The sequence below is a fragment of the Mercurialis annua genome, linkage group LG6 (assembly GCF_937616625.2).
Source record: "Mercurialis annua linkage group LG6, ddMerAnnu1.2, whole genome shotgun sequence".
NCBI classification, from domain to species: domain Eukaryota; kingdom Viridiplantae; phylum Streptophyta; class Magnoliopsida; order Malpighiales; family Euphorbiaceae; genus Mercurialis; species Mercurialis annua.
The window spans coordinates 16,361,657-16,386,838 of NC_065575.1; the positions used below are offsets into that span (position 1 = coordinate 16,361,657).

Below are 25,182 nucleotides of genomic sequence, written 5' to 3' on the forward strand. Positions count from 1 at the left end.
TTTACAAACGTTACAAAACAAATCCAAGTGTTTAAACATTGCAAAAGAAGTCCAAACATTTAACTTTTTTAGCAAACAAAACCAAACGTTTACAAACGTTACGAAACAAATCCAAATGTTTTACCTTTTTAGCGTTTTAATCCAAACGTTCCATCTTTTTCGCGATTTAAGCCAAACGTATACAAATGTTACAAACCAAATCCAAACGTTTCACCTTTTTAACAATTTGAGCCAAACGTTTCACCATTAAACGTGCGTTTAAAACGTTACGAAACAAATCCAAACGGTTCACCTTTTTAGCAATTGAAGATAAATGTTTACAAACGATACGAAACAAAACCAAACGTTTCCCCTTTTTAGCTATTTAAGCAAAACGTTTACAAACGTTACAAAACAAATCCAAACCTTTCACCTTTTTAGCGATTGAAGCCAAACGTATACAAATGTTACAAAATAAAGCCAAACGTTACACCTTTTTAGCGATAGAAGCCAAACGTTTACAAACGTTTCCAAACAAATCCAAACGTTTCAAACTTTCGAAACAAATCCAAACATTTCACCTTTTTAGCGATTTAAGCCAAACGTTTACAAACGTTACAAAACAAATCCAAGCGTTTAAAACGATACAAAACAAATCCAAACATTTCACTTTTTTAGCTAACAAAACCAAACGTTTACAAACGTTACGAAACAAGTCCAAAAGTTTCACCTTTTTAGCGGTTTAATCCAAACGTTTTACCTTTTTAACGATTTAAGCCAAATGTTTACAAACATTACAAAACAAATACAAACGTTTCCCCTTTTATCGATTTGAGCCAAACGTTTTACCTTTTTATACGTTTGAATTTGTTTTGTAACGTTTGTAAATGTGCATTTAAAACGTTACAAAACAAATCCAAACGTTTCACAATTTTAGCGATTGAAGCCAAACATTTACAAACGTTACGAAACAAAAGAAAATATTTCCCCTTTTTAGCGATTTAAGCCAAACGTTTACAAACGTTACAAAACAAATCCAAGCGTTTAAAACGTTATAAAACAAATCCAAACATTTCACTTTTTTAGCTAACAAAACCAAACGTTTACAAACGTTACGAAACAAATCCAAAAGTTTAACCTTTTTAGCGGTTTAATCCAAACGTTTTACCTTTTTAACGATTTAAGCCAAATGTTAACAAATGTTAAAAAACAAATACAAACGTTTCCCGTTTTTATCGATTTGAGCCAAACATTTTACCTTTTTATACGTTTAAATTTGTTTTGTAACGTTTGTAAACGTGCATTTAAAACGTTACGAAACAAATGCAAACGTTTCACAATTTTAGCGATTGAAGCCAAACATTTACAAACGTTACGAAACAAAAGCAAATGTTTCCCCTTTTTAGCGATTTAAGCCAAACGTTTACAAACGTTACAAAACAAATCCAAACGTTTCGCCTTTTTAGCGATTAAAGCCAAACGTTTACAAATGTGACAAAACAAAGGCAAACGTTACACCTTTTTAGCGATTAAAGCCAAACCTTTCCAAAGGTTTCAAAACAAATCCAAACGTTTCACCTTTTTAGCGATTTAAGCCAAACGTTTAGCGATTTAAGCCAAACGTTTATAAACGTTACAAAACCAAACGTTTCACCTTTTTAGTGATTTAAGCCAAATGTTTACAAACGTTACGAAACAAATCCAAACATTTCACTTTTTTAGCGATTTAAGCCAAACGTTTACAAACAAATCCAAACGTTTCACCTTTTTAGCGATTTAAGCCAAACGTTTACAAACGTTACAAAACAAAACCAAACGTTTGGATCGAAACGTTTCACCTTTTTAGCGATTTAAGCCAAATGTTTACAAACGTTAAAAAACAAATCCAAATGTTTCACCTTTTTAGCGATATAAGCCAAACGTTTGTAAACGTTACGTAACAAATCCAAACGTTTCCCCTTTGTAGCAATTGAAGCCAAACGTTTACAAACGTTACAAAACAAATCCAAACATTTACAAACTTTACAAAAGAAATCCAAACGTTTAACCTTTTTAGCAATTTAAGTTAAAAGTTTACACACGTTACAAAGCAAATCCAAACGTTTAAAACGTTGCGAAACAAATCCAAACGTTTCACCTTTTTAGAGATTTAAGCCAAACGTTTACAAATGTTACGAAACAAATCCAACTGTTTCACCCTTTTAGCAATTTAATCCAAACGTGTCCTCTTTTTAGCGATTTAAGCCAAACGTTACAAAACAAATCCAAAATTTTCACCTTTTTTAGCGATTTAAGCCAAACGTTTACAAACTTTACAAAAAGAAAACCAAACGTTTACAAACGTTACGAAACAAAACCAAACGTTTCACATTTTTAGCGATTTAATCCAAACTTTTAAAAACGTTACAAAACTAATCCAAACATTTCACCTTTTTAGCGATTTAAGCCAAACGTTTACAAACGTTTCAAAACAAACCAAACGTTTGAAACGTTACGAAACAAATTGAAACGTTTCACCTTTTTAGCAATTTAAGCTAAACGTTTACGAACGTTACAAAAAAAATCCAAACGTTTCAACGTTTTAGCGATTTAAGCCAAACGTTTACAAACCTTACGAAATAAATCCAAACATTTCCCCTTTTTTAGCATTTGAAGCCAAACATTTACGAACGTTACGAAAAAAAACCAAACGTTTAAAACATTTCGAAACAAATACAAATGTTTCACCTAATTTAGCAATTTAATCCAAATGTTTACAAATGTTACAAAACAAATCAAAACATTTCACCTTTTTAGCAATATAAGCAAAGCGTTTATAAACGTTACGAAACAAAACCAAACGTTTCACCTTTTTGGCGATTTAAGCCAAAACGTTTACAAACGTTACAAAACAAATCCAAGTGTTTAAACATTGCAAAAGAAGTCCAAACATTTAACTTTTTTAGCAAACAAAACCAAACGTTTACAAACGTTACGAAACAAATCCAAATGTTTTACCTTTTTAGCGTTTTAATCCAAACGTTCCATCTTTTTCGCGATTTAAGCCAAACGTATACAAATGTTACAAACCAAATCCAAACGTTTCACCTTTTTAACAATTTGAGCCAAACGTTTCACCATTAAACGTGCGTTTAAAACGTTACGAAACAAATCCAAACGGTTCACCTTTTTAGCAATTGAAGATAAATGTTTACAAACGATACGAAACAAAACCAAACGTTTCCCCTTTTTAGCTATTTAAGCAAAACGTTTACAAACGTTACAAAACAAATCCAAACCTTTCACCTTTTTAGCGATTGAAGCCAAACGTATACAAATGTTACAAAATAAAGCCAAACGTTACACCTTTTTAGCGATAGAAGCCAAACGTTTACAAACGTTTCCAAACAAATCCAAACGTTTCAAACTTTCGAAACAAATCCAAACATTTCACCTTTTTAGCGATTTAAGCCAAACGTTTACAAACGTTACAAAACAAATCCAAGCGTTTAAAACGATACAAAACAAATCCAAACATTTCACTTTTTTAGCTAACAAAACCAAACGTTTACAAACGTTACGAAACAAGTCCAAAAGTTTCACCTTTTTAGCGGTTTAATCCAAACGTTTTACCTTTTTAACGATTTAAGCCAAATGTTTACAAACATTACAAAACAAATACAAACGTTTCCCCTTTTATCGATTTGAGCCAAACGTTTTACCTTTTTATACGTTTGAATTTGTTTTGTAACGTTTGTAAATGTGCATTTAAAACGTTACAAAACAAATCCAAACGTTTCACAATTTTAGCGATTGAAGCCAAACATTTACAAACGTTACGAAACAAAAGAAAATATTTCCCCTTTTTAGCGATTTAAGCCAAACGTTTACAAACGTTACAAAACAAATCCAAGCGTTTAAAACGTTATAAAACAAATCCAAACATTTCACTTTTTTAGCTAACAAAACCAAACGTTTACAAACGTTACGAAACAAATCCAAAAGTTTAACCTTTTTAGCGGTTTAATCCAAACGTTTTACCTTTTTAACGATTTAAGCCAAATGTTAACAAATGTTAAAAAACAAATACAAACGTTTCCCGTTTTTATCGATTTGAGCCAAACATTTTACCTTTTTATACGTTTAAATTTGTTTTGTAACGTTTGTAAACGTGCATTTAAAACGTTACGAAACAAATGCAAACGTTTCACAATTTTAGCGATTGAAGCCAAACATTTACAAACGTTACGAAACAAAAGCAAATGTTTCCCCTTTTTAGCGATTTAAGCCAAACGTTTACAAACGTTACAAAACAAATCCAAACGTTTCGCCTTTTTAGCGATTAAAGCCAAACGTTTACAAATGTGACAAAACAAAGGCAAACGTTACACCTTTTTAGCGATTAAAGCCAAACCTTTCCAAAGGTTTCAAAACAAATCCAAACGTTTCACCTTTTTAGCGATTTAAGCCAAACGTTTAGCGGTTTAAGCCAAACGTTTATAAACGTTACAAAACCAAACGTTTCACCTTTTTAGTGATTTAAGCCAAATGTTTACAAACGTTACGAAACAAATCCAAACATTTCACTTTTTTAGCGATTTAAGCCAAACGTTTACAAACAAATCCAAACGTTTCACCTTTTTAGCGATTTAAGCCAAACGTTTACAAACGTTACAAAACAAAACCAAACGTTTGGATCGAAACGTTTCACCTTTTTAGCGATTTAAGCCAAATGTTTACAAACGTTAAAAAACAAATCCAAATGTTTCACCTTTTTAGCGATATAAGCCAAACGTTTGTAAACGTTACGTAACAAATCCAAACGTTTCCCCTTTGTAGCAATTGAAGCCAAACGTTTACAAACGTTACAAAACAAATCCAAACATTTACAAACTTTACAAAAGAAATCCAAACGTTTAACCTTTTTAGCAATTTAAGTTAAAAGTTTACACACGTTACAAAGCAAATCCAAACGTTTAAAACGTTGCGAAACAAATCCAAACGTTTCACCTTTTTAGAGATTTAAGCCAAACGTTTACAAATGTTACGAAACAAATCCAACTGTTTCACCCTTTTAGCAATTTAATCCAAACGTGTCCTCTTTTTAGCGATTTAAGCCAAACGTTACAAAACAAATCCAAAATTTTCACCTTTTTTAGCGATTTAAGCCAAACGTTTACAAACTTTACAAAAAGAAAACCAAACGTTTACAAACGTTACGAAACAAAACCAAACGTTTCACATTTTTAGCGATTTAATCCAAACTTTTAAAAACGTTACAAAACTAATCCAAAAATTTCACCTTTTTAGCGATTTAAGCCAAACGTTTACAAACGTTTCAAAACAAACCAAACGTTTGAAACGTTACGAAACAAATTGAAACGTTTCACCTTTTTAGCAATTTAAGCTAAACGTTTACGAACGTTACAAAAAAAATCCAAACGTTTCAACGTTTTAGCGATTTAAGCCAAACGTTTACAAACCTTACGAAATAAATCCAAACATTTCCCCTTTTTTAGCATTTGAAGCCAAACATTTACGAACGTTACGAAAAAAAACCAAACGTTTAAAACATTTCGAAACAAATACAAATGTTTCACCTAATTTAGCAATTTAATCCAAATGTTTACAAATGTTACAAAACAAATCAAAACATTTCACCTTTTTAGCAATATAAGCAAAGCGTTTATAAACGTTACGAAACAAAACCAAACGTTTCACCTTTTTGGCGATTTAAGCCAAAACGTTTACAAACGTTACAAAACAAATCCAAGTGTTTAAACATTGCAAAAGAAGTCCAAACATTTAACTTTTTTAGCAAACAAAACCAAACGTTTACAAACGTTACGAAACAAATCCAAATGTTTTACCTTTTTAGCGTTTTAATCCAAACGTTCCATCTTTTTCGCGATTTAAGCCAAACGTATACAAATGTTACAAACCAAATCCAAACGTTTCACCTTTTTAACAATTTGAGCCAAACGTTTCACCATTAAACGTGCGTTTAAAACGTTACGAAACAAATCCAAACGGTTCACCTTTTTAGCAATTGAAGATAAATGTTTACAAACGATACGAAACAAAACCAAACGTTTCCCCTTTTTAGCTATTTAAGCAAAACGTTTACAAACGTTACAAAACAAATCCAAACCTTTCACCTTTTTAGCGATTGAAGCCAAACGTATACAAATGTTACAAAATAAAGCCAAACGTTACACCTTTTTAGCGATAGAAGCCAAACGTTTACAAACGTTTCCAAACAAATCCAAACGTTTCAAACTTTCGAAACAAATCCAAACATTTCACCTTTTTAGCGATTTAAGCCAAACGTTTACAAACGTTACAAAACAAATCCAAGCGTTTAAAACGATACAAAACAAATCCAAACATTTCACTTTTTTAGCTAACAAAACCAAACGTTTACAAACGTTACGAAACAAGTCCAAAAGTTTCACCTTTTTAGCGGTTTAATCCAAATGTTTTACCTTTTTAACGATTTAAGCCAAATGTTTACAAACGTTACAAAACAAATACAAACGTTTCCCCTTTTATCGATTTGAGCCAAACGTTTTACCTTTTTATACGTTTGAATTTGTTTTGTAACGTTTGTAAATGTGCATTTAAAACGTTACAAAACAAATCCAAACGTTTCACAATTTTAGCGATTGAAGCCAAACATTTACAAACGTTACGAAACAAAAGAAAATATTTCCCCTTTTTAGCGATTTAAGCCAAACGTTTACAAACGTTACAAAACAAATCCAAGCGTTTAAAACGTTATAAAACAAATCCAAACATTTCACTTTTTTAGCTAACAAAACCAAACGTTTACAAACGTTACGAAACAAATCCAAAAGTTTAACCTTTTTAGCGGTTTAATCCAAACGTTTTACCTTTTTAACGATTTAAGCCAAATGTTAACAAATGTTAAAAAACAAATACAAACGTTTCCCGTTTTTATCGATTTGAGCCAAACATTTTACCTTTTTATACGTTTAAATTTGTTTTGTAACGTTTGTAAACGTGCATTTAAAACGTTACGAAACAAATGCAAACGTTTCACAATTTTAGCGATTGAAGCCAAACATTTACAAACGTTACGAAACAAAAGCAAATGTTTCCCCTTTTTAGCGATTTAAGCCAAACGTTTACAAACGTTACAAAACAAATCCAAACGTTTCGCCTTTTTAGCGATTAAAGCCAAACGTTTACAAATGTGACAAAACAAAGGCAAACGTTACACCTTTTTAGCGATTAAAGCCAAACCTTTCCAAAGGTTTCAAAAGAAATCCAAACGTTTCACCTTTTTAGCGATTTAAGCCAAACGTTTAGCGGTTTAAGCCAAACGTTTATAAACGTTACAAAACCAAACGTTTCACCTTTTTAGTGATTTAAGCCAAATGTTTACAAACGTTACGAAACAAATCCAAACATTTCACTTTTTTAGCGATTTAAGCCAAACGTTTACAAACAAATCCAAACGTTTCACCTTTTTAGCGATTTAAGCCAAACGTTTACAAACGTTACAAAACAAAACCAAACGTTTGGATCGAAACGTTTCACCTTTTTAGCGATTTAAGCCAAATGTTTACAAACGTTAAAAAACAAATCCAAATGTTTCACCTTTTTAGCGATATAAGCCAAACGTTTGTAAACGTTACGTAACAAATCCAAACGTTTCCCCTTTGTAGCAATTGAAGCCAAACGTTTACAAACGTTACAAAACAAATCCAAACATTTACAAACTTTACAAAAGAAATCCAAACGTTTAACCTTTTTAGCAATTTATGTTAAAAGTTTACATACGTTACAAAGCAAATCCAAACGTTTAAAACGTTGCGAAACAAATCCAAACGTTTCACCTTTTTAGAGATTTAAGCCAAACGTTTACAAATGTTACGAAACAAATCCAACTGTTTCACCCTTTTAGCAATTTAATCCAAACGTGTCCTCTTTTTAGCGATTTAAGCCAAACGTTACAAAACAAATCCAAAATTTTCACCTTTTTTAGCGATTTAAGCCAAACGTTTACAAACTTTACAAAAAGAAAACCAAACGTTTACAAACGTTACGAAACAAAACCAAACGTTTCACATTTTTAGCGATTTAATCCAAACTTTTAAAAACGTTACAAAACTAATCCAAACATTTCACCTTTTTAGCGATTTAAGCCAAACGTTTACAAACGTTTCAAAACAAACCAAACGTTTGAAACGTTACGAAACAAATTCAAACGTTTCACCTTTTTAGCAATTTAAACTAAACGTTTACGAACGTTACAAAAAAAATCCAAACGTTTCAACATTTTAGCGATTTAAGCCAAACGTTTACAAACCTTACGAAATAAATCCAAACATTTCCCCTTTTTTAGCATTTGAAGCCAAACATTTACGAACGTTACGAAAAAAAACCAAACGTTTAAAACGTTTCGAAACAAATACAAACGTTTCACTTAATTTAGCAATTTAATCCAAATGTTTACAAATGTTACAAAACAAATCAAAACATTTCACCTTTTTAGCAATATAAGCAAAGCGTTTATAAACGTTACGAAACAAAACCAAACGTTTCACCTTTTTGGCGATTTAAGCCAAAACGTTTACAAACGTTACAAAACAAATCCAAGCGTTTAAACATTGCAAAAGAAGTCCAAACGTTTAACTTTTTTAGCAAACAAAACCAAACGTTTACAAACGTTACGAAACAAATCCAAATGTTTCACCTTTTTAGCGTTTTAATCCAAACGTTCCATCTTTTTCGCGATTTAAGCCAAACGTATACAAATGTTACAAACCAAATCCAAACGTTTCACCTTTTTAAAAATTTGAGCCAAACGTTTCACCATTAAACGTGCGTTTAAAACGTTACGAAACAAATCCAAACGGTTCACCTTTTTAGCAATTGAAGATAAATGTTTACAAACGATACGAAACAAAACCAAACGTTTCCCCTTTTTAGCGATTTAAGCAAAACGTTTACAAACGTTACAAAACAAATCCAAACCTTTCACCTTTTTAGCGATTGAAGCCAAACGTATACAAATGTTACAAAATAAAGCCAAACGTTACACCTTTTTAGCGATAGAAGCCAAACGTTTACAAACGTTTCCAAACAAATCCAAACGTTTCAAACTTTCGAAACAAATCCAAACATTTCACCTTTTTAGCGATTTAAGCCAAACATTTACAAACGTTACAAAACAAATCCAAGCGTTTAAAACGATACAAAACAAATCCAAACATTTCACTTTTTTAGCTAACAAAACCAAACGTTTACAAACGTTACGAAACAAGTCCAAAAGTTTCACCTTTTTAGCGGTTTAATCCAAACGTTTTACCTTTTTAACGATTTAAGCCAAATGTTTACAAACGTTACAAAACAAATACAAAAGTTTCCCCTTTTATCGATTTGAGCCAAACGTTTTACCTTTTTCTACGTTTGAATTTGTTTTGTAACGTTTGTAAATGTGCATTTAAAACGTTACAAAACAAATCCAAACGTTTCACAATTTTAGCGATTGAAGCCAAACATTTACAAACGTTACGAAACAAAAGAAAATGTTTCCCCTTTTTAGCGATTTAAGCCAAACGTTTACAAACGTTACAAAACAAATCCAAGCGTTTAAAACGTTATAAAACAAATCCAAACATTTCACTTTTTTAACTAACAAAACCAAACGTTTACAAACGTTACGAAACAAATCCAAAAGTTTAACCTTTTTAGCGGTTTAATCCAAACGTTTTACCTTTTTAACGATTTAAGCCAAATGTTTACAAATGTTACAAAACAAATACAAACGTTTCCCGTTTTTATCGATTTGAGCCAAACATTTTACCTTTTTATACGTTTAAATTTGTTTTGTAACGTTTGTAAACGTGCATTTAAAACGTTACGAAACAAATGCAAACGTTTCACAATTTTAGCGATTGAAGCCAAACATTTACAAACGTTACGAAACAAAAGCAAATGTTTCCCCTTTTTAGCGATTTAAGCCAAACGTTTACAAACGTTACAAAACAAATCCAAACGTTTCGCCTTTTTAGCGATTAAAGCCAAACGTTTACAAATGTGACAAAACAAAGGCAAACGTTACACCTTTTTAGCGATTAAAGCCAAACCTTTCCAAAGGTTTCAAAACAAATCCAAACGTTTCACCTTTTTAGCGATTTAAGCCAAACGTTTAGCGATTTAAGCCAAACGTTTATAAACGTTACAAAACCAAACGTTTCACCTTTTTAGTGATTTAAGCCAAATGTTTACAAACGTTACGAAACAAATCCAAACATTTCACTTTTTTAGCGATTTAAGCCAAACGTTTACAAACAAATCCAAACGTTTCACCTTTTTAGCGATTTAAGCCAAACGTTTACAAACGTTACAAAACAAAACCAAACGTTTGGATCGAAACGTTTCACCTTTTTAGCGATTTAAGCCAAATGTTTACAAACGTTAAAAAACAAATCCAAATGTTTCACCTTTTTAGCGATATAAGCCAAACGTTTGTAAACGTTACGTAACAAATCCAAACGTTTCCCCTTTGTAGCAATTGAAGCCAAACGTTTACAAACGTTACAAAACAAATCCAAACATTTACAAACTTTACAAAAGAAATCCAAACGTTTAACCTTTTTAGCAATTTAAGTTAAAAGTTTACACACGTTACAAAGCAAATCCAAACGTTTAAAACGTTGCGAAACAAATCCAAACGTTTCACCTTTTTAGAGATTTAAGCCAAACGTTTACAAATGTTACGAAACAAATCCAACTGTTTCACCCTTTTAGCAATTTAATCCAAATGTGTCCTCTTTTTAGCGATTTAAGCCAAACGTTACAAAACAAATCCAAAATTTTCACCTTTTTTAGCGATTTAAGCCAAACGTTTACAAACTTTACAAAAAGAAAACCAAACGTTTACAAACGTTACGAAACAAAACCAAACGTTTCACATTTTTAGCGATTTAATCCAAACTTTTAAAAACGTTACAAAACTAATCCAAACATTTCACCTTTTTAGCGATTTAAGCCAAACGTTTACAAACGTTTCAAAACAAACCAAACGTTTGAAACGTTACGAAACAAATTCAAACGTTTCACCTTTTTAGCAATTTAAGCTAAACGTTTACGAACGTTACAAAAAAAATCCAAACGTTTCAACGTTTTAGCGATTTAAGCCAAACGTTTACAAACCTTACGAAATAAATCCAAACATTTCCCCTTTTTTAGCATTTGAAGCCAAACATTTACGAACGTTACGAAAAAAAACCAAACGTTTAAAACGTTTCGAAACAAATACAAACGTTTCACCTAATTTAGCAATTTAATCCAAATGTTTACAAATGTTACAAAACAAATCAAAACATTTCACCTTTTTAGCAATTTAAGCAAAGCGTTTATAAACGTTACGAAACAAAACCAAACGTTTCACCTTTTTGGCGATTTAAGCCAAAACGTTTACAAACGTTACAAAACAAATCCAAGCGTTTAAACATTGCAAAAGAAGTCCAAACGTTTAACTTTTTTAGCAAACAAAACCAAACGTTTACAAACGTTACGAAACAAATCCAAATGTTTCACCTTTTTAGCGTTTTAATCCAAACGTTCCATCTTTTTCGCGATTTAAGCCAAACGTATACAAATGTTACAAACCAAATCCAAACGTTTCACCTTTTTAACAATTTGAGCCAAACGTTTCACCATTAAACGTGCGTTTAAAACGTTACGAAACAAATCCAAACGGTTCACCTTTTTAGCAATTGAAGATAAATGTTTACAAACGATACGAAACAAAACCAAACATTTCCCCTTTTTAGCGATTTAAGCAAAACGTTTACAAACGTTACAAAACAAATCCAAACCTTTCACCTTTTTAGCGATTGAAGCCAAACGTATACAAATGTTACAAAATAAAGCCAAACGTTACACCTTTTTAGCGATAGAAGCCAAACGTTTACAAACGTTTCCAAACAAATCCAAACGTTTCAAACTTTCGAAACAAATCCAAACATTTCACCTTTTTAGCGATTTAAGCCAAACGTTTACAAATGTTACAAAACAAATCCAAGCGTTTAAAACGATACAAAACAAATCCAAACATTTCACTTTTTTAGCTAACAAAACCAAACGTTTACAAACGTTACGAAACAAGTCTAAAAGTTTCACCTTTTTAGCGGTTTAATCCAAACGTTTTACCTTTTTAACGATTTAAGCCAAATGTTTACAAACGTTACAAAACAAATACAAACGTTTCCCCTTTTATCGATTTGAGCCAAACGTTTTACCTTTTTATACGTTTGAATTTGTTTTGTAACGTTTGTAAAATGTGCATTTAAAACGTTACAAAACAAATCCAAACGTTTCACAATTTTAGCGATTGAAGCCAAACATTTACATATGTTACGAAACAAAAGAAAATGTTTCCCCTTTTTAGCGATTTAAGCCAAACGTTTACAAACGTTACAAAACAAATCCAAACGTTTCGCCTTTTTAGCGATTAAAGCTAAACGTTTACAAATGTGACAAAATAAAGCCAAACGTTACACCTTTTTAACGATTAAAGCCAAACCTTTCAAAAGGCTTCAAAACAAATCCAAACGTTTCACCTTTTAAGCGATTTAAGCCAAACGTTTAGCGATTTAAGCCAAACGTTTATAAACGTTACAAAACAAAACCAAACGTTTCACCTTTTTAGCTATTTAAGCCGAATGTTTACAAACGTTATGAAACAAATCCAGACATTTCACTTTTTTAGCGATTTAAGCCAAACGTTTACAAACAAATCCAAACGTTTCACCTTTTTAGCGATTTAAGCCAAACGTTTACAAACGTTACAAAAAAAAACCAAACGTTTGGATCGAAACATTTCACCTTTTTAGCGATTTAAGCTAAATGTTTACAAACGTTAAAAAACAAATGAAAATGTTTCACCTTTTTAGCGATATAAGCCAAACGTTTTTAAACGTTACGAAACAAATCCAAACGTTTCCCCTTTTTAGCAATTGAAGCCAAACGTTACAGAACAAATCCAAACATTTACAAACTTTACAAAAGAAATCCAAACGTTTAACCTTTTTAGCAATTTAAGTTAAAAGTTTACAAACGTTACAAAACAATTCCAAACGTTTAAAACGTTGCGAAAACGTTTCCCCTTTTTAGAGATTTAAGCCAAACGTTTACAAATGTTACGAAACAAATCCAACTGTTTCACCCTTTTAGCAATTTAATCCAAACGTGTCCTCTTTTTAGCGATTTAAGCCAAACGTTACAAAACAAATCCAAAATTTTCACCTTTTTTAGCGATTTAAGCCAAACGTTTACAAACTTTACAAAAAAAACCAAACGTTTACAAACGTTACGAAACAAAACCAAACGTTTCACATTTTTAGCGATTTAATCAAAACTTTTAAAAACGTTACAAAACAAATCCAAACATTTCACCTTTTTAGCGATTTAATCCAAAAGTTTACAAACGATTCAAAAAAAAACCAAACGTTTGAAACGTTACGAAACAAATTCAAACGTTTCACCTTTTTAGCAATTTAAGCCAAACGTTTACGAACGTTACAAAAAATTCCAAACGTTTCAACGTTTTAGCGATTTAAGTCAAACGTTTACAAACGTTACGAAACAAATCCAAACATATCCCTCTTTTTAGCGATCGAAGCCAAACGTTTACGAACATTACGAAACAAAACCAAACGTTTATAACGTTTCGAGACAAATCCAAACGTTTCACCTAATTTAGCAATTTAATCCAAATGTTTACAAACGTTACAAAACAAATCAAAACGTTTAACCTTTAGCAATTTAAGCCAAGCGTTTATAAACGTTACGAAACAAAACCAAACGTTTCACCTTTTTGGCGATTTAAGCCAAAACGTTTACAAACGCTATAAAACAAATCCAAGCGTTTAAACATTGCAAAAGAAGTCCAAACATTTAACCTTTTTAGCAAACAAAACCAAACGTTTACAAACGTTATGAAACAAATCCAAATGTTTCACCTTTTTGGCGTTTTAATCCAAATGTTTCCCCTTTTTAACAACTTGAGCCAAACGTTTCACCTTTTTAAAAGTTTGGATTTGTTTTGTAATGTTTGTAAACGTGCGTTTAAAACGTTACGAAACAAATCCAAACGGTTCACCTTTTTAGCGATTGAAGATAAACGTTTACAAACGTTACGAAACAAAACAAAACGTTTCCCCTTTTTAGCGATTTAAACCAAACATTTACAAACGTTACAAAACAAATCCAAACCTTTCACCTTTTTAGCGATTGAAGCCAAATGTTTACAAATGTTACAAAACAAAGCCAAACGTTACACCTTTTTGTTGGGTTTTTATTGGTTCATAACGCAGCGGAATTTCGAAAAATTATCTAAAAACCCAAACCAAGATCCATGTAATTCGAATTAAACAGAACAATTACTTACTTGTATGTCGAATTCAACAGCAATGTAGGAAGGAAGGAGGTGGTTCACTTTGGTGATACCTAGCCTCGGATCAGAAACGCCTCCAAAAGAACGCGTCCTCTACGAGTATCCACACGAACAGACCTTAGCCAAAACTAGTGCTTGTGTGCTAGCACTATTGCTTCACAAGCAATTTCGAATTTTAGTGATTTAGTGAATAATGAATTTCGTGATTCTCAAAACCAACTGCTTAATGAGTATTTATAGTGATAAATAACACTAGGGTTTGAGACAAATTCGAATTTCAATCTCATTGCAATTCTACAAGTTTATGTTTATCAAAAACTCCTTTTTGATAATTATCCATATATATTAATTACTATATTTATTATCTTCCAAAAAATAATAAATTAAGGAAAACACTTATCCTTAAATTTCGAATTAATATATATATTTATTAATATATATATATTACGAATTATATATATATATATATATATATATATATATATATATATATATATATATATATATATATAATTAATCACTTAATCACATTGGGCTTGTACAACCCATAACTGTTTTGGGCCTGTTCTTAGTGTGCGACCCTGTAGGTTCATATAACGTTGGCAGTAGGCTCGAAATCCCTATTTCAGCCCACAAGTCATAAGTGGCCTCTAGCAAGACATTATGACTACCCAAGTTATATGAATATCGATAATCCGATTTAACCATTTACAATAATATTTTAATCCCTTTGTCTCTCGATATCCAGATTGAATATAAGGCATAGTTATGTCATCCTTATAACATTCAATCATTAGTTTCTTGACTCTAAGTAGACTGAAAATGATAACTTCTTATCAATTAGCATGGCCATGCATTTTCTTCAGTCTATCTTCTTCAAGGGGCCTATAGATATCTTACTCAAATAAATGAGGGACAAATTCCTTCTCAGTCACTCACATTTCTCACATAGTTACTTTCATATCCAATGACAATCTATTCCATTATCCTGTTAAAGATAATGTAAGACTGTATCAAAATATGAAATAGCTATGTAAAAATCCATGATGATTTCAAGGTCAAAGGATTATACTAATAGAACTGTAATGAGAATTACTTATGACAGTGATCTATGTAGTATTCTCACAGTGGGTCATCCAGTGCCTTATTTCTCAAATAGCACCTATGATTTGACTTAATATCTCATATACATGATTAGTAAAACATAATCATCAGTCAACATCATACTAGTCTCAATGTTCTATTAAGACTAGGGATAGATGGTATATAATTCTTTTATTAAACCTAAGGGTTCTACTATCAAGTCACATACTCGATGACCTTAGAAAGAATTAACCATTCAAGTATTTTAATCATTAATATAAAATGATAAAAACTGCCAATCAATAAATAATAAAATGATAAAGTCAAAACATGGTCAAACATGATTGACCTAGTGCATATCACTAACAATCTCCCACTTGCACTAGGCCCAATCTACATTAAATCTAATTCCCATGGACCTAGTATGACTCTCATGCTTAGGCTGTGAAAGAGCCTTAGTTAGCGGATCAGCAACATTATCATTTGTCGAAACTCTGCATATCTTCACGTCTCCTCTCTCAATGATTTCTCGAATGAGATGATAACGTCTAAGTATGTGTTTGGATCGCTGATGTGATCTGGGCTCCTTTGCTTGTGCTATGGCCCCATTGTTATCACATAACAAGTTCACTGGATCGGATATACTAGGAACAACTCCTAATCCAGTTATGAACTTTTTGATCCAAACAGCCTCCTTAGCTGCGTCTGAAGCAGCTATATACTCAGCTTTTGTTGTAGAATCAGCAACGGTGTTCTGCTTCGAGCTCTTCCAGCTAAAAGCACCTCCATTCAAACAAAACACATATCCTGACTGTGATTTATAATCATCAATGTCAGTTTGGAAGCTAGCGTCTGTGTAACCCTTTACAATCAGCTCATCTTCCTGACCACCATATAGCAAGAATGCATCCTTGGTTCTTCTCAAGTACTTAAGGATGTTCTTAACTGCTGCCCAGTGACTTTCACCTGGATTTGACTGGTATCTGCTCGTTGTACTCAAAGCATACGAGACATCAGGTCGAGTGCACAACATTGCATACATGATAGATCCAATAGCAGAAGCATATGGAATCTTACTCATGCGGTCTCGCTCATCCTGTGTCTTAAGACACTGAGTCTTGCTGAGACTGATGCCATGTGACATTGGTAAGAATCCTCTCTTGGAGTCTTGCATACTAAACCTGTTTAATACCTTATCAACATAAGTGCTTTGACTTAGGCCAATGAGTCTTCTAGATCTATCTCTATAGATCTTGATGCCTAATATATAAGCAGCATCGCCCAAGTCTTTCATTGAAAAACACTTCCCTAACCATGATTTAACATTTTGCAGTATGGGAATGTCGTTTCCAATGAGTAGTATGTCATCAACATAAAGCACTAAGAAAACAATCGCGCTCCCACTAACCTTCTTGTATACACAAGGTTCATCTTCATTCTTGATGAATCCAAACTCTTTGATTGCTTCATCAAAACGAAGATTCCAACTCCGAGAAGCTTGCTTTAATCCATAAATGGATTTTTGAAGCTTGCAAACCTTTCCAGAATTCTCTGGACTGGCAAAACCCTCAGGTTGTGTCATGTACACATCCTCAAGTAAGTTTCCATTAAGAAACGCTGTTTTGACATCCATTTGCCATATCTCATAGTCATAATATGCAGCTATGGCAAGGAGAATTCGAATGGATTTGAGCATAGCAACTGGTGAAAAGGTTTCATCATAGTCTATACCATGTATTTGTCTGAAACCTTTTGCAACTAGTCTTGCTTTATAGGTATGCACATTGCCATCCATGTCAGTCTTCATTTTGAAGACCCATTTGCACCCAATGGTTTTTACACCATCCGTTGGGTCAATCAAGGTCCAAACTTGATTATCATACATGGATTGCATTTCAGATCTCATGGCTTCGAGCCATTTTTCAGAGTCAGGACTATTTATGGCCTCTTAATAGGATGTGGGTTCTTCTTGATCCACAATCATCACATCATTGTTCTCAGTAATGAGAAATCCATATCTCATAGGATTATGACGTGTCCTATCAGACCTCCTTTGGCCTTGTGGTACTTGTACTGGTTCAACAATTGCTTGTTGATTCTTTTGAGGTTCCATACTTGGTACAATGCTATTTTGTGGTTCTTGAATTTCTTCAAGTTGTACTGTACTCCCACTGGTTCCTTTGGAAATAAATTCTTTTTCCAAAAAGATACCATTTCGAGCAACAAACACTTTGTTCTCATAAGCATTGTAGAAGTAATATCCTTTAGTTTCTTTAGGATATCCTACAAAAAGGCATTTGCCAGATTTGGGTGCTAATTTATCTGAAATTAGTTGCTTCACATAAGCTTGACATCCCCAAATCTTAAGAAAAGACAAACTAGGAGTTTTTCCAGTCCATATCTCATATGGTGTCTTTTCAACTGCCTTTGATGGAACTCTATTCAAAATGAATGCAGCGGTTTCTAAAGCATAACCCCAAAATGAGATTGGAAGATCAGTTTGACTCATCATTGATCGAACCATATCCAATAGAGTTCGATTTCTCCGTTCAGACACACCATTCCATTGTGGTGTTCCAGGTGGAGTCAATTGAGAAACGATCCCACAATCTCTTAGATGATCTACAAATTCTTGGCTTAAATATTCACCACCTCGATCAGATCTTAGTGTTTTAATATTTTTACCAAGTTGATTTTGTACTTCATTCTTAAATATTTTGAACTTTTCAAAAGATTCAGATTTATGTTTCATCAGATAAACATAACCATATCTACTGAGATCATCAATAAAAGTAATGAAGTACTGAAATCCACCTCTAGCATTTGTACTTAATGGACCACATACATCTGTATGTATAAGGCCCAATAAGTTTTTAGCTCTTTCACCTTGTCCAATAAAAGGTGTTTTTGTCATTTTGCCCATTAGACAAGATTCACATGTTTCAAATGATTCATAATCAAATGAATTCAAAAGTCCATCTCTTTGAAGTTTTGATATGCGTTTCTCATTTATATGGCCTAAACGACAATGCCAGAGATAAGTAGAGTTTAAATCATTTGACTTAAACTTCTTAGCATTGATGTTATAGACTGATTTTTCATTAGTGTCTTCAACATTTAAAATATAAAGACCACTACTGCGTGGAGCATATCCATAAAGAATGTTATTATGCGAAATACTGCATTTATTATTCCTAATAATAAATTCAAAACCATCCTTGTCCAAACAAGAAACAGAAATAATATTCCTACACATGGTAGGTACATAATAACAATTGTTCAAAGATAAAATAAGTCCACTAGGCAAAGATAACTCATAAGTCCCTACAGCTAAAGCAGCAACTCTTGCTCCATTGCCAACTCGTAGGTCCACTTCGCCTTTTGTCAAACTTCTACTTCTTTTGAGACCCTGCACATTAGTACAAATGTGAGATCCAGATCCAGTATCTAATACCCATGAATCAGAAGTAGAAAGATTAATTTCTATAACATGAATACCTGAAGTGGTAGTCTCACTACCCTTGTTCTTCTTTAGATCATCCAGATATTTCTTGCAATTCCTTTTCCAATGTCCAGGTTCCTTGCAGAAAAAGCAAGTTCCTTCCTTTGGCGGTTTTGCTTTGGGTTCATCCTTGGTCTTGGGCTTGGACTTGGGCTTAGACTTCTTGAAAGCCTTTCCCTTGCCCTTACCAGACCTTTTCATACCCTTTCCCTTGTTGACCATAAGAACATCCTTAATCTCATTCTTAATGTTCTTTTCAGCAGTTTGAAGCATCCCATGCAACTCTGTGGTGGTCTTCTCCATATTATGCATATTGAAGTTCATGATGAAACCATCATAAGCCTCAGGCAAAGATTGGAGAATAATGTCTGTAGCCAACTCTTGGGCAATTGGGAGACCGAGTCTGTCCAAATGTTCAAGATGACCCTTCATCTTCAAAACATGAGGACTAAATGAGCCGCTAGTAGTCAACTTGCAAGAAAGCAAATCCTTGATGGTATTGAACCTTTCAATTCTTGCTCTCTCTTGGAACATTTCCATGAGATCAGTAATCATGGTGTTTGCATCCAATTCCATCATTTGCTTTTGGAGTTCATTCTCCATGCATCCAAGCATAATGCAAGTGACATCAGTAGAGTCATTGAGATGCTTCGTATAAGCATCCCTTTGAGCTCTAGTAGCAGCAGGAGCTGGTTCCTCAGGGAGGGGTTGATCAAGGATATATTCCTTTCTTTCTTGCCTAAGAACAATTCTTAGTTTTCTGCACCAGTCCAGAAAGTTAGTGCCATTGAGCTTATCCTTCTCAAGGATTGATCGCACTGATGAAGTAGGTGTAGTGTTTGTAGCCATCTCTACAACAATAAATATACAAGTAGCATTTAATAAAAGGCACAATAAAATTCCCACAACATATATCCATAATTCATATAAAAACCCTTAATGTTAATTTCAACAATTGAAAAATAATAGTGGGACAAGATCCATATTTCACCCTACTTCAAGTAAGCTTTGACTTATCACTTTAAGTGTGGTTTATTTAGGTAGGTAACACTTTACCAATTACATCTCATGCAATTCTTGAACATAGAATATTAACATCACATGTAGTCTTGATATTCTATCTTATACCCTAGGTTCAAAACTATTTTGATAACCTAGTTAAGTCTAACCAAATCAAACATATGGATATCACTTTTATCCAACTTATCTTACTTAGATGACTTTATACATCATGCTTTGGCATAACCTATACATAGCAATCTAAGTCTTGATAAGTGTTATTACAATGGGAGGTATATTGGAGACTTAATATTAAATAAGGGTTTGTTATTTATCCTATTTAGTTATCCTATCTTATCACATGTAAAATAATCATGCAAAGCATATAACCAATAAGATAAACATTAAAAACATATTATTTTACTATTTTAAATCATATTTAACAACAATCATATAAATATGTTATTCATGATAATTAAATCATATTTAAAATTTGTTATTAAAGTATTAAAATAAAATACATGACAAAAACACGCCGGTTTAAAAGGATAACGGTCCTTAATGGGGTGTATCAGCGGGGTCCAAGGGGCGCGGCCCCTTGGCGGGGTCTGGGGGCAGCGCCCCCAGCGGGGTCCAAGGGGCAGCGCCCCTGGCGGGGCCCGGGGGCAGAGCCCCAGGCGGTGGTCCCGCTAGTCGGCTAGCGGGTCCAGAAATTTTTCTCACATGTTACTCTTAACAGAATTAAAATTTCTTTATCCGAAATCAATAATCTTAACTGATTACGGTTTATTTTAATATGTTCGAAACAGATTAAAATAACCCCAAAACCCTAATTACTGCATCTTAAAAACTGTTCAGAAACAATTTATTAAACACTTAAATAACAACAGTTTCATTAATTCGGCTCATAGCAGAATTAAATACAGTTTTATAAATTATGTTCATAACATAATTAAACACAGTTTTATCAATAGAATCAAAACAGTTTCACAAACAGTTTACTAATCCTATTCAAAACAGAATTACTAATAGAATCAAAACAGTTTTACAAACAGTTTACTAATCCTATTCAAAACAGAATTACTAATAGAATTAAAACCAGTTTCACAAACAGTTTACTAATCCTATTCAAAAACAGTTTTCCTAATAGAATTAAAACAGTTTCATAAACAGTTTACTAATCCTTATTCAAAAACAGTTTTATTATTCTGTTTCCCCTTTTCTTATCAATTCGTATGAACATTAATACTACGAAACCTTTAATCAAATTAAAACGTAATATTAATTTAGAACAGTATATTCGAAGTTTTAATCACATTAAACAATTAATCAAATTAATTCTTCATACTATTTTTCATACAATTAATCACATAAACGTTTTATTTATAATACAACGAATTATAATTCCTTCAAAAACAATTTCGAAAAACAACCCCTTTTTCAAAACAGAACATACAATAAGCATATATCACATATATACTCAGAATCTAATTAATCAAATTACAAGTAGCTCTGATACCACTGTTGGGTTTTTATTGGTTCATAACGCAGCGGAATTTCAAAAAATTATCTAAAAACCCAAACCAAGATCCATGTAATTCGAATTAAACAGAACAATTACTTACTTGTATGTCGAATTCAACAGCAATGTAGGAAGGAAGGAGGTGGTTCACTTTGGTGATACCTAGCCTCGGATCAGAAACGCCTCCAAAAGAACGCGTCCTCTACGAGTATCCACACAAACAGACCTTAGCCAAAACTAGTGCTTGTGTGCTAGCACTATTGCTTCACAAGCAATTTCGAATTTTAGTGATTTAGTGAATAATGAATTTCATGATTCTCAAAACCAACTGCTTAATGAGTATTTATAGTGATAAATAACACTAGGGTTTGAGACAAATTCGAATTTCAATCTCATTGCAATTCTACAAGTTTATGTTTATCAAAAACTCCTTTTTGATAATTATCCATATATATTAATTACTATATTTATTATCTTCCAAAAAATAATAAATTAAGGAAAACACTTATCCTTAAATTTCGAATTAATATATATATTTATTAATATATATATTACGAATTATATATATATATATATATATATATATATATATATATATATATATATATATATATATAATCACTTAATCACATTGGGCTTGTACAACCCATAACTGTTTTGGGCCTGTTCTTAGTGTGCGACCCTGTAGGTTCATATAACGTTGGCAGTAGGCTCGAAATCCCTATTTCAGCCCACAAGTCATAAGTGGCCTCTAGCAAGACATTATGACTACCCAAGTTATATGAATATCGATAATCCGATTTAACCATTTACAATAATATTTTAATCCCTTTGTCTCTCGATATCCAGATTGAATATAAGGCATAGTTATGTCATCCTTATAACATTCAATCATTAGTTTCTTGACTCTAAGTAGACTGAAAATGATAACTTCTTATCAATTAGCATGGCCATGCATTTTCTTCAGTCTATCTTCTTCAAGGGGCCCATAGATATCTTACTCAAATAAATGAGGGACAAATTCCTTCTCAGTCACTCACATTTCTCACATAGTTACTTTCATATCCAATGACAATCTATTCCATTATCCTGTTAAAGATAATGTAAGACTGTATCAAAATATGAAATAGCTATGTAGAAATCCATGATGATATCAAGGTCAAAGGATTATACTAATAGAACTGTAATGAGAATTACTTATGACAGTGATCTATGTAGTATTCTCACAGTGGGTCATCCAGTGCCTTATTTCTCAAATAGCACCTATGATTTGACTTAATATCTCATATACATGATTAGTAAAACATACTCATCAGTCAACATCATACTAGTCTCAATGTTCTATTAAGACTAGGGATAGATGGTATATAATTCTTTTATTAAACCTAAGGGTTCTACTATCAAGTCACATACTCGATGACCTTAGAAAGAATTAACCATTCAAGTATTTTAATCATTAATATAAAATGATAAAAACTGCCAATCAATAAATAATAAAATGATAAAGTCAAAACATGGTCAAACATGATTGACCTAGTGCATATCACTAACACTTTTAGTGATTGAAGCCAAACGTTTACAAACGTTTCCAACCAAATCCAAACGTTTCAAACTTTCGAAACAAATCCAAATATTTCACCTTTTTAGCGATTTAAGCCAAACGTTTACAAACGTTACAAAACAAATCCAAGCGTTTAAAACGTTACAAAACAAATCCAAACATTTCACTTTTTTAGCTAACAAAACCAAACGTTTACAAACGTTACGAAACAAATCCAAAAGTTTCACCTTTTTAGCGGTTTAATCCAAACGTTTTATCTTTTTAGCGATTTAAGCCAAATGTTTACAAACGTTACAAAACAAATACAAACATTTCCCCTTTTTATCAATTTAAGACAAACGTTTTACCTTTTTATACGTTTGAATTTGTTTTGTAACGTTTGTAAACGTGCATTTAAAACGTTACGAAACAAATCCAAACGTTTCACAATATTAGCGATAGAAGCCAAACATTTACAAACGTTACAAAACAAAAGCAAACGTTTCCCCTTTTTAGCGATTTAAGCCAAACGTTTACAAACGTTACAAAGCAAATCCAAATGTTTCACCTTTTTAGCGATTGAAGCCAAACGTTTACAAATGTGACAAAACAAAACCAAACGTTACACCTTTTCAGCGATTAAAGCCAAACCTTTACAAACGTGTCAAAACAAATCCAAACGTTTCACCTTTTTAGCGATTTAAGCCAAACGTTTAGCGATTTAAGCCAAACGTTTATAAACGTTACAAAACAAAACCAAACGTTTCACCTTTTTAGCGATTAAAGCCAAATGTTTACAAACGTTACGAAACAAATCCAAACATTTTACTTTTTTAGCGATTTAAGCCAAATGTTGACAAACAAATCTAAACGTTTCCCCTTTTTAGCGATTTAAGCCAAACGTTTACAAACGTTACAAAACAAAACAAAACGTTTGGATCGAAACGTTTCACCTTTTTAGCAATTTAAGCCAAATGTTTACAAACGTTAAAAAACAAATCCAAATGTCTTACCTTTTTAGCGATATAAGCCAAACGTTTGTAAACGTTACGAAACAAATCCAAATGTTTCCCCTTTTTAGCAATTGAAGCCAAACGTTTACAAAAGTTACAAAACAAATCCAAACATTTACAAACTTTACAAAAGAAATCCAAACGTTTAACCTTTTTAGCAATTTAAGTCAAAAGTTTACAAACGTTACAAAACAAATCCAAACGTTTAAAACGTTACGAAACAAATCCAAACGTTTCCCCTTTTTAGAGATTTAAGCCAAACGTTTACAAACGTTACGACACAAATTCAAATGTTTCACCTTTTTAGCAATTTAATCCAAACGTTTCCTCTTTTTAGCGATTTAAGCAAAACGTTCCAAAACAAATCCAAAAGTTTCACCTTTTTAGCGATTTAAGCCAAATGTTTACAAACTTTATAACGCAAAACCAAACGTTTACAAACGTTACGAAACAAAACCAAACGTTTCACATTTTTAGCAATTTAATTCAATCTTTTACAAACGTTACAAAACAAATCCAAACATTTCACCTTTTTAGCGATTTAAGCCAAACGTTTACAAACATTTCAAAACAAAACCAAACGTTTAAAACGTAACGAATCAAATCCAAATGTTTCACCTTTTTAGCAATTTAAGCCAAACGTTTACGAACGTTACAAAAAAATCCAAACGTTTCAACGTTTTAGCGATTTATGTTGGTGCAGTGGGACGTGAGGGTCCGAATCGTATATTTCAATTCAAAATTGGAATTCCAATAATTCGTATCCAGAAATTGATCATATCAATAACAAATGGATCGTCGTATGATCTAGTAATTAAAGCACGCATCTAGAAACCGTAAGAAGAATACATATGTCGATTCTCCAACGATTCTTTAGTCCCGATAGTACGGTGACCTCAAGCTCGTCAACACGAGTATGCGTCCGATTGAATCCTCGCCTTGAAGTAATCTGCAAGAATTCCTCTTGCCGAGCAACCCTAAGCTCAAACTCTCGTCTCGATTACGTCTTTGCTGGGATGTATATAAAACTTTCTCCAAGCTTTTCTGTGATTGATGACTACTTGAACTCCTTCAAATATGCTATCTTAAGTGCGTTGTGTATAGAATGAGCAAAGGCAACCTCTATTTATA

General features: G+C 32.5%; 1 protein-coding gene across 1 annotated transcript in view; it reads right to left on the reverse strand.

Annotated features, from left to right (window-relative positions):
* LOC126687666 (uncharacterized) overlaps positions 1-21,659 on the reverse strand; it is a 49,637-nt gene extending 27,978 nt beyond the window's left edge. The window contains exons 1-2 of the mRNA XM_056106345.1: positions 21,602-21,659; positions 19,450-19,828 (exon numbers count right to left, since the gene is read on the reverse strand). Of these exons, the coding sequence (XP_055962320.1) occupies positions 19,450-19,826 (377 nt within the window). The 5' untranslated portion in view covers positions 19,827-19,828; positions 21,602-21,659. The remainder of the gene's footprint in view (positions 1-19,449; positions 19,829-21,601) is intronic.
* Between the last annotated feature and the right edge of the window lie 3,523 nt (positions 21,660-25,182).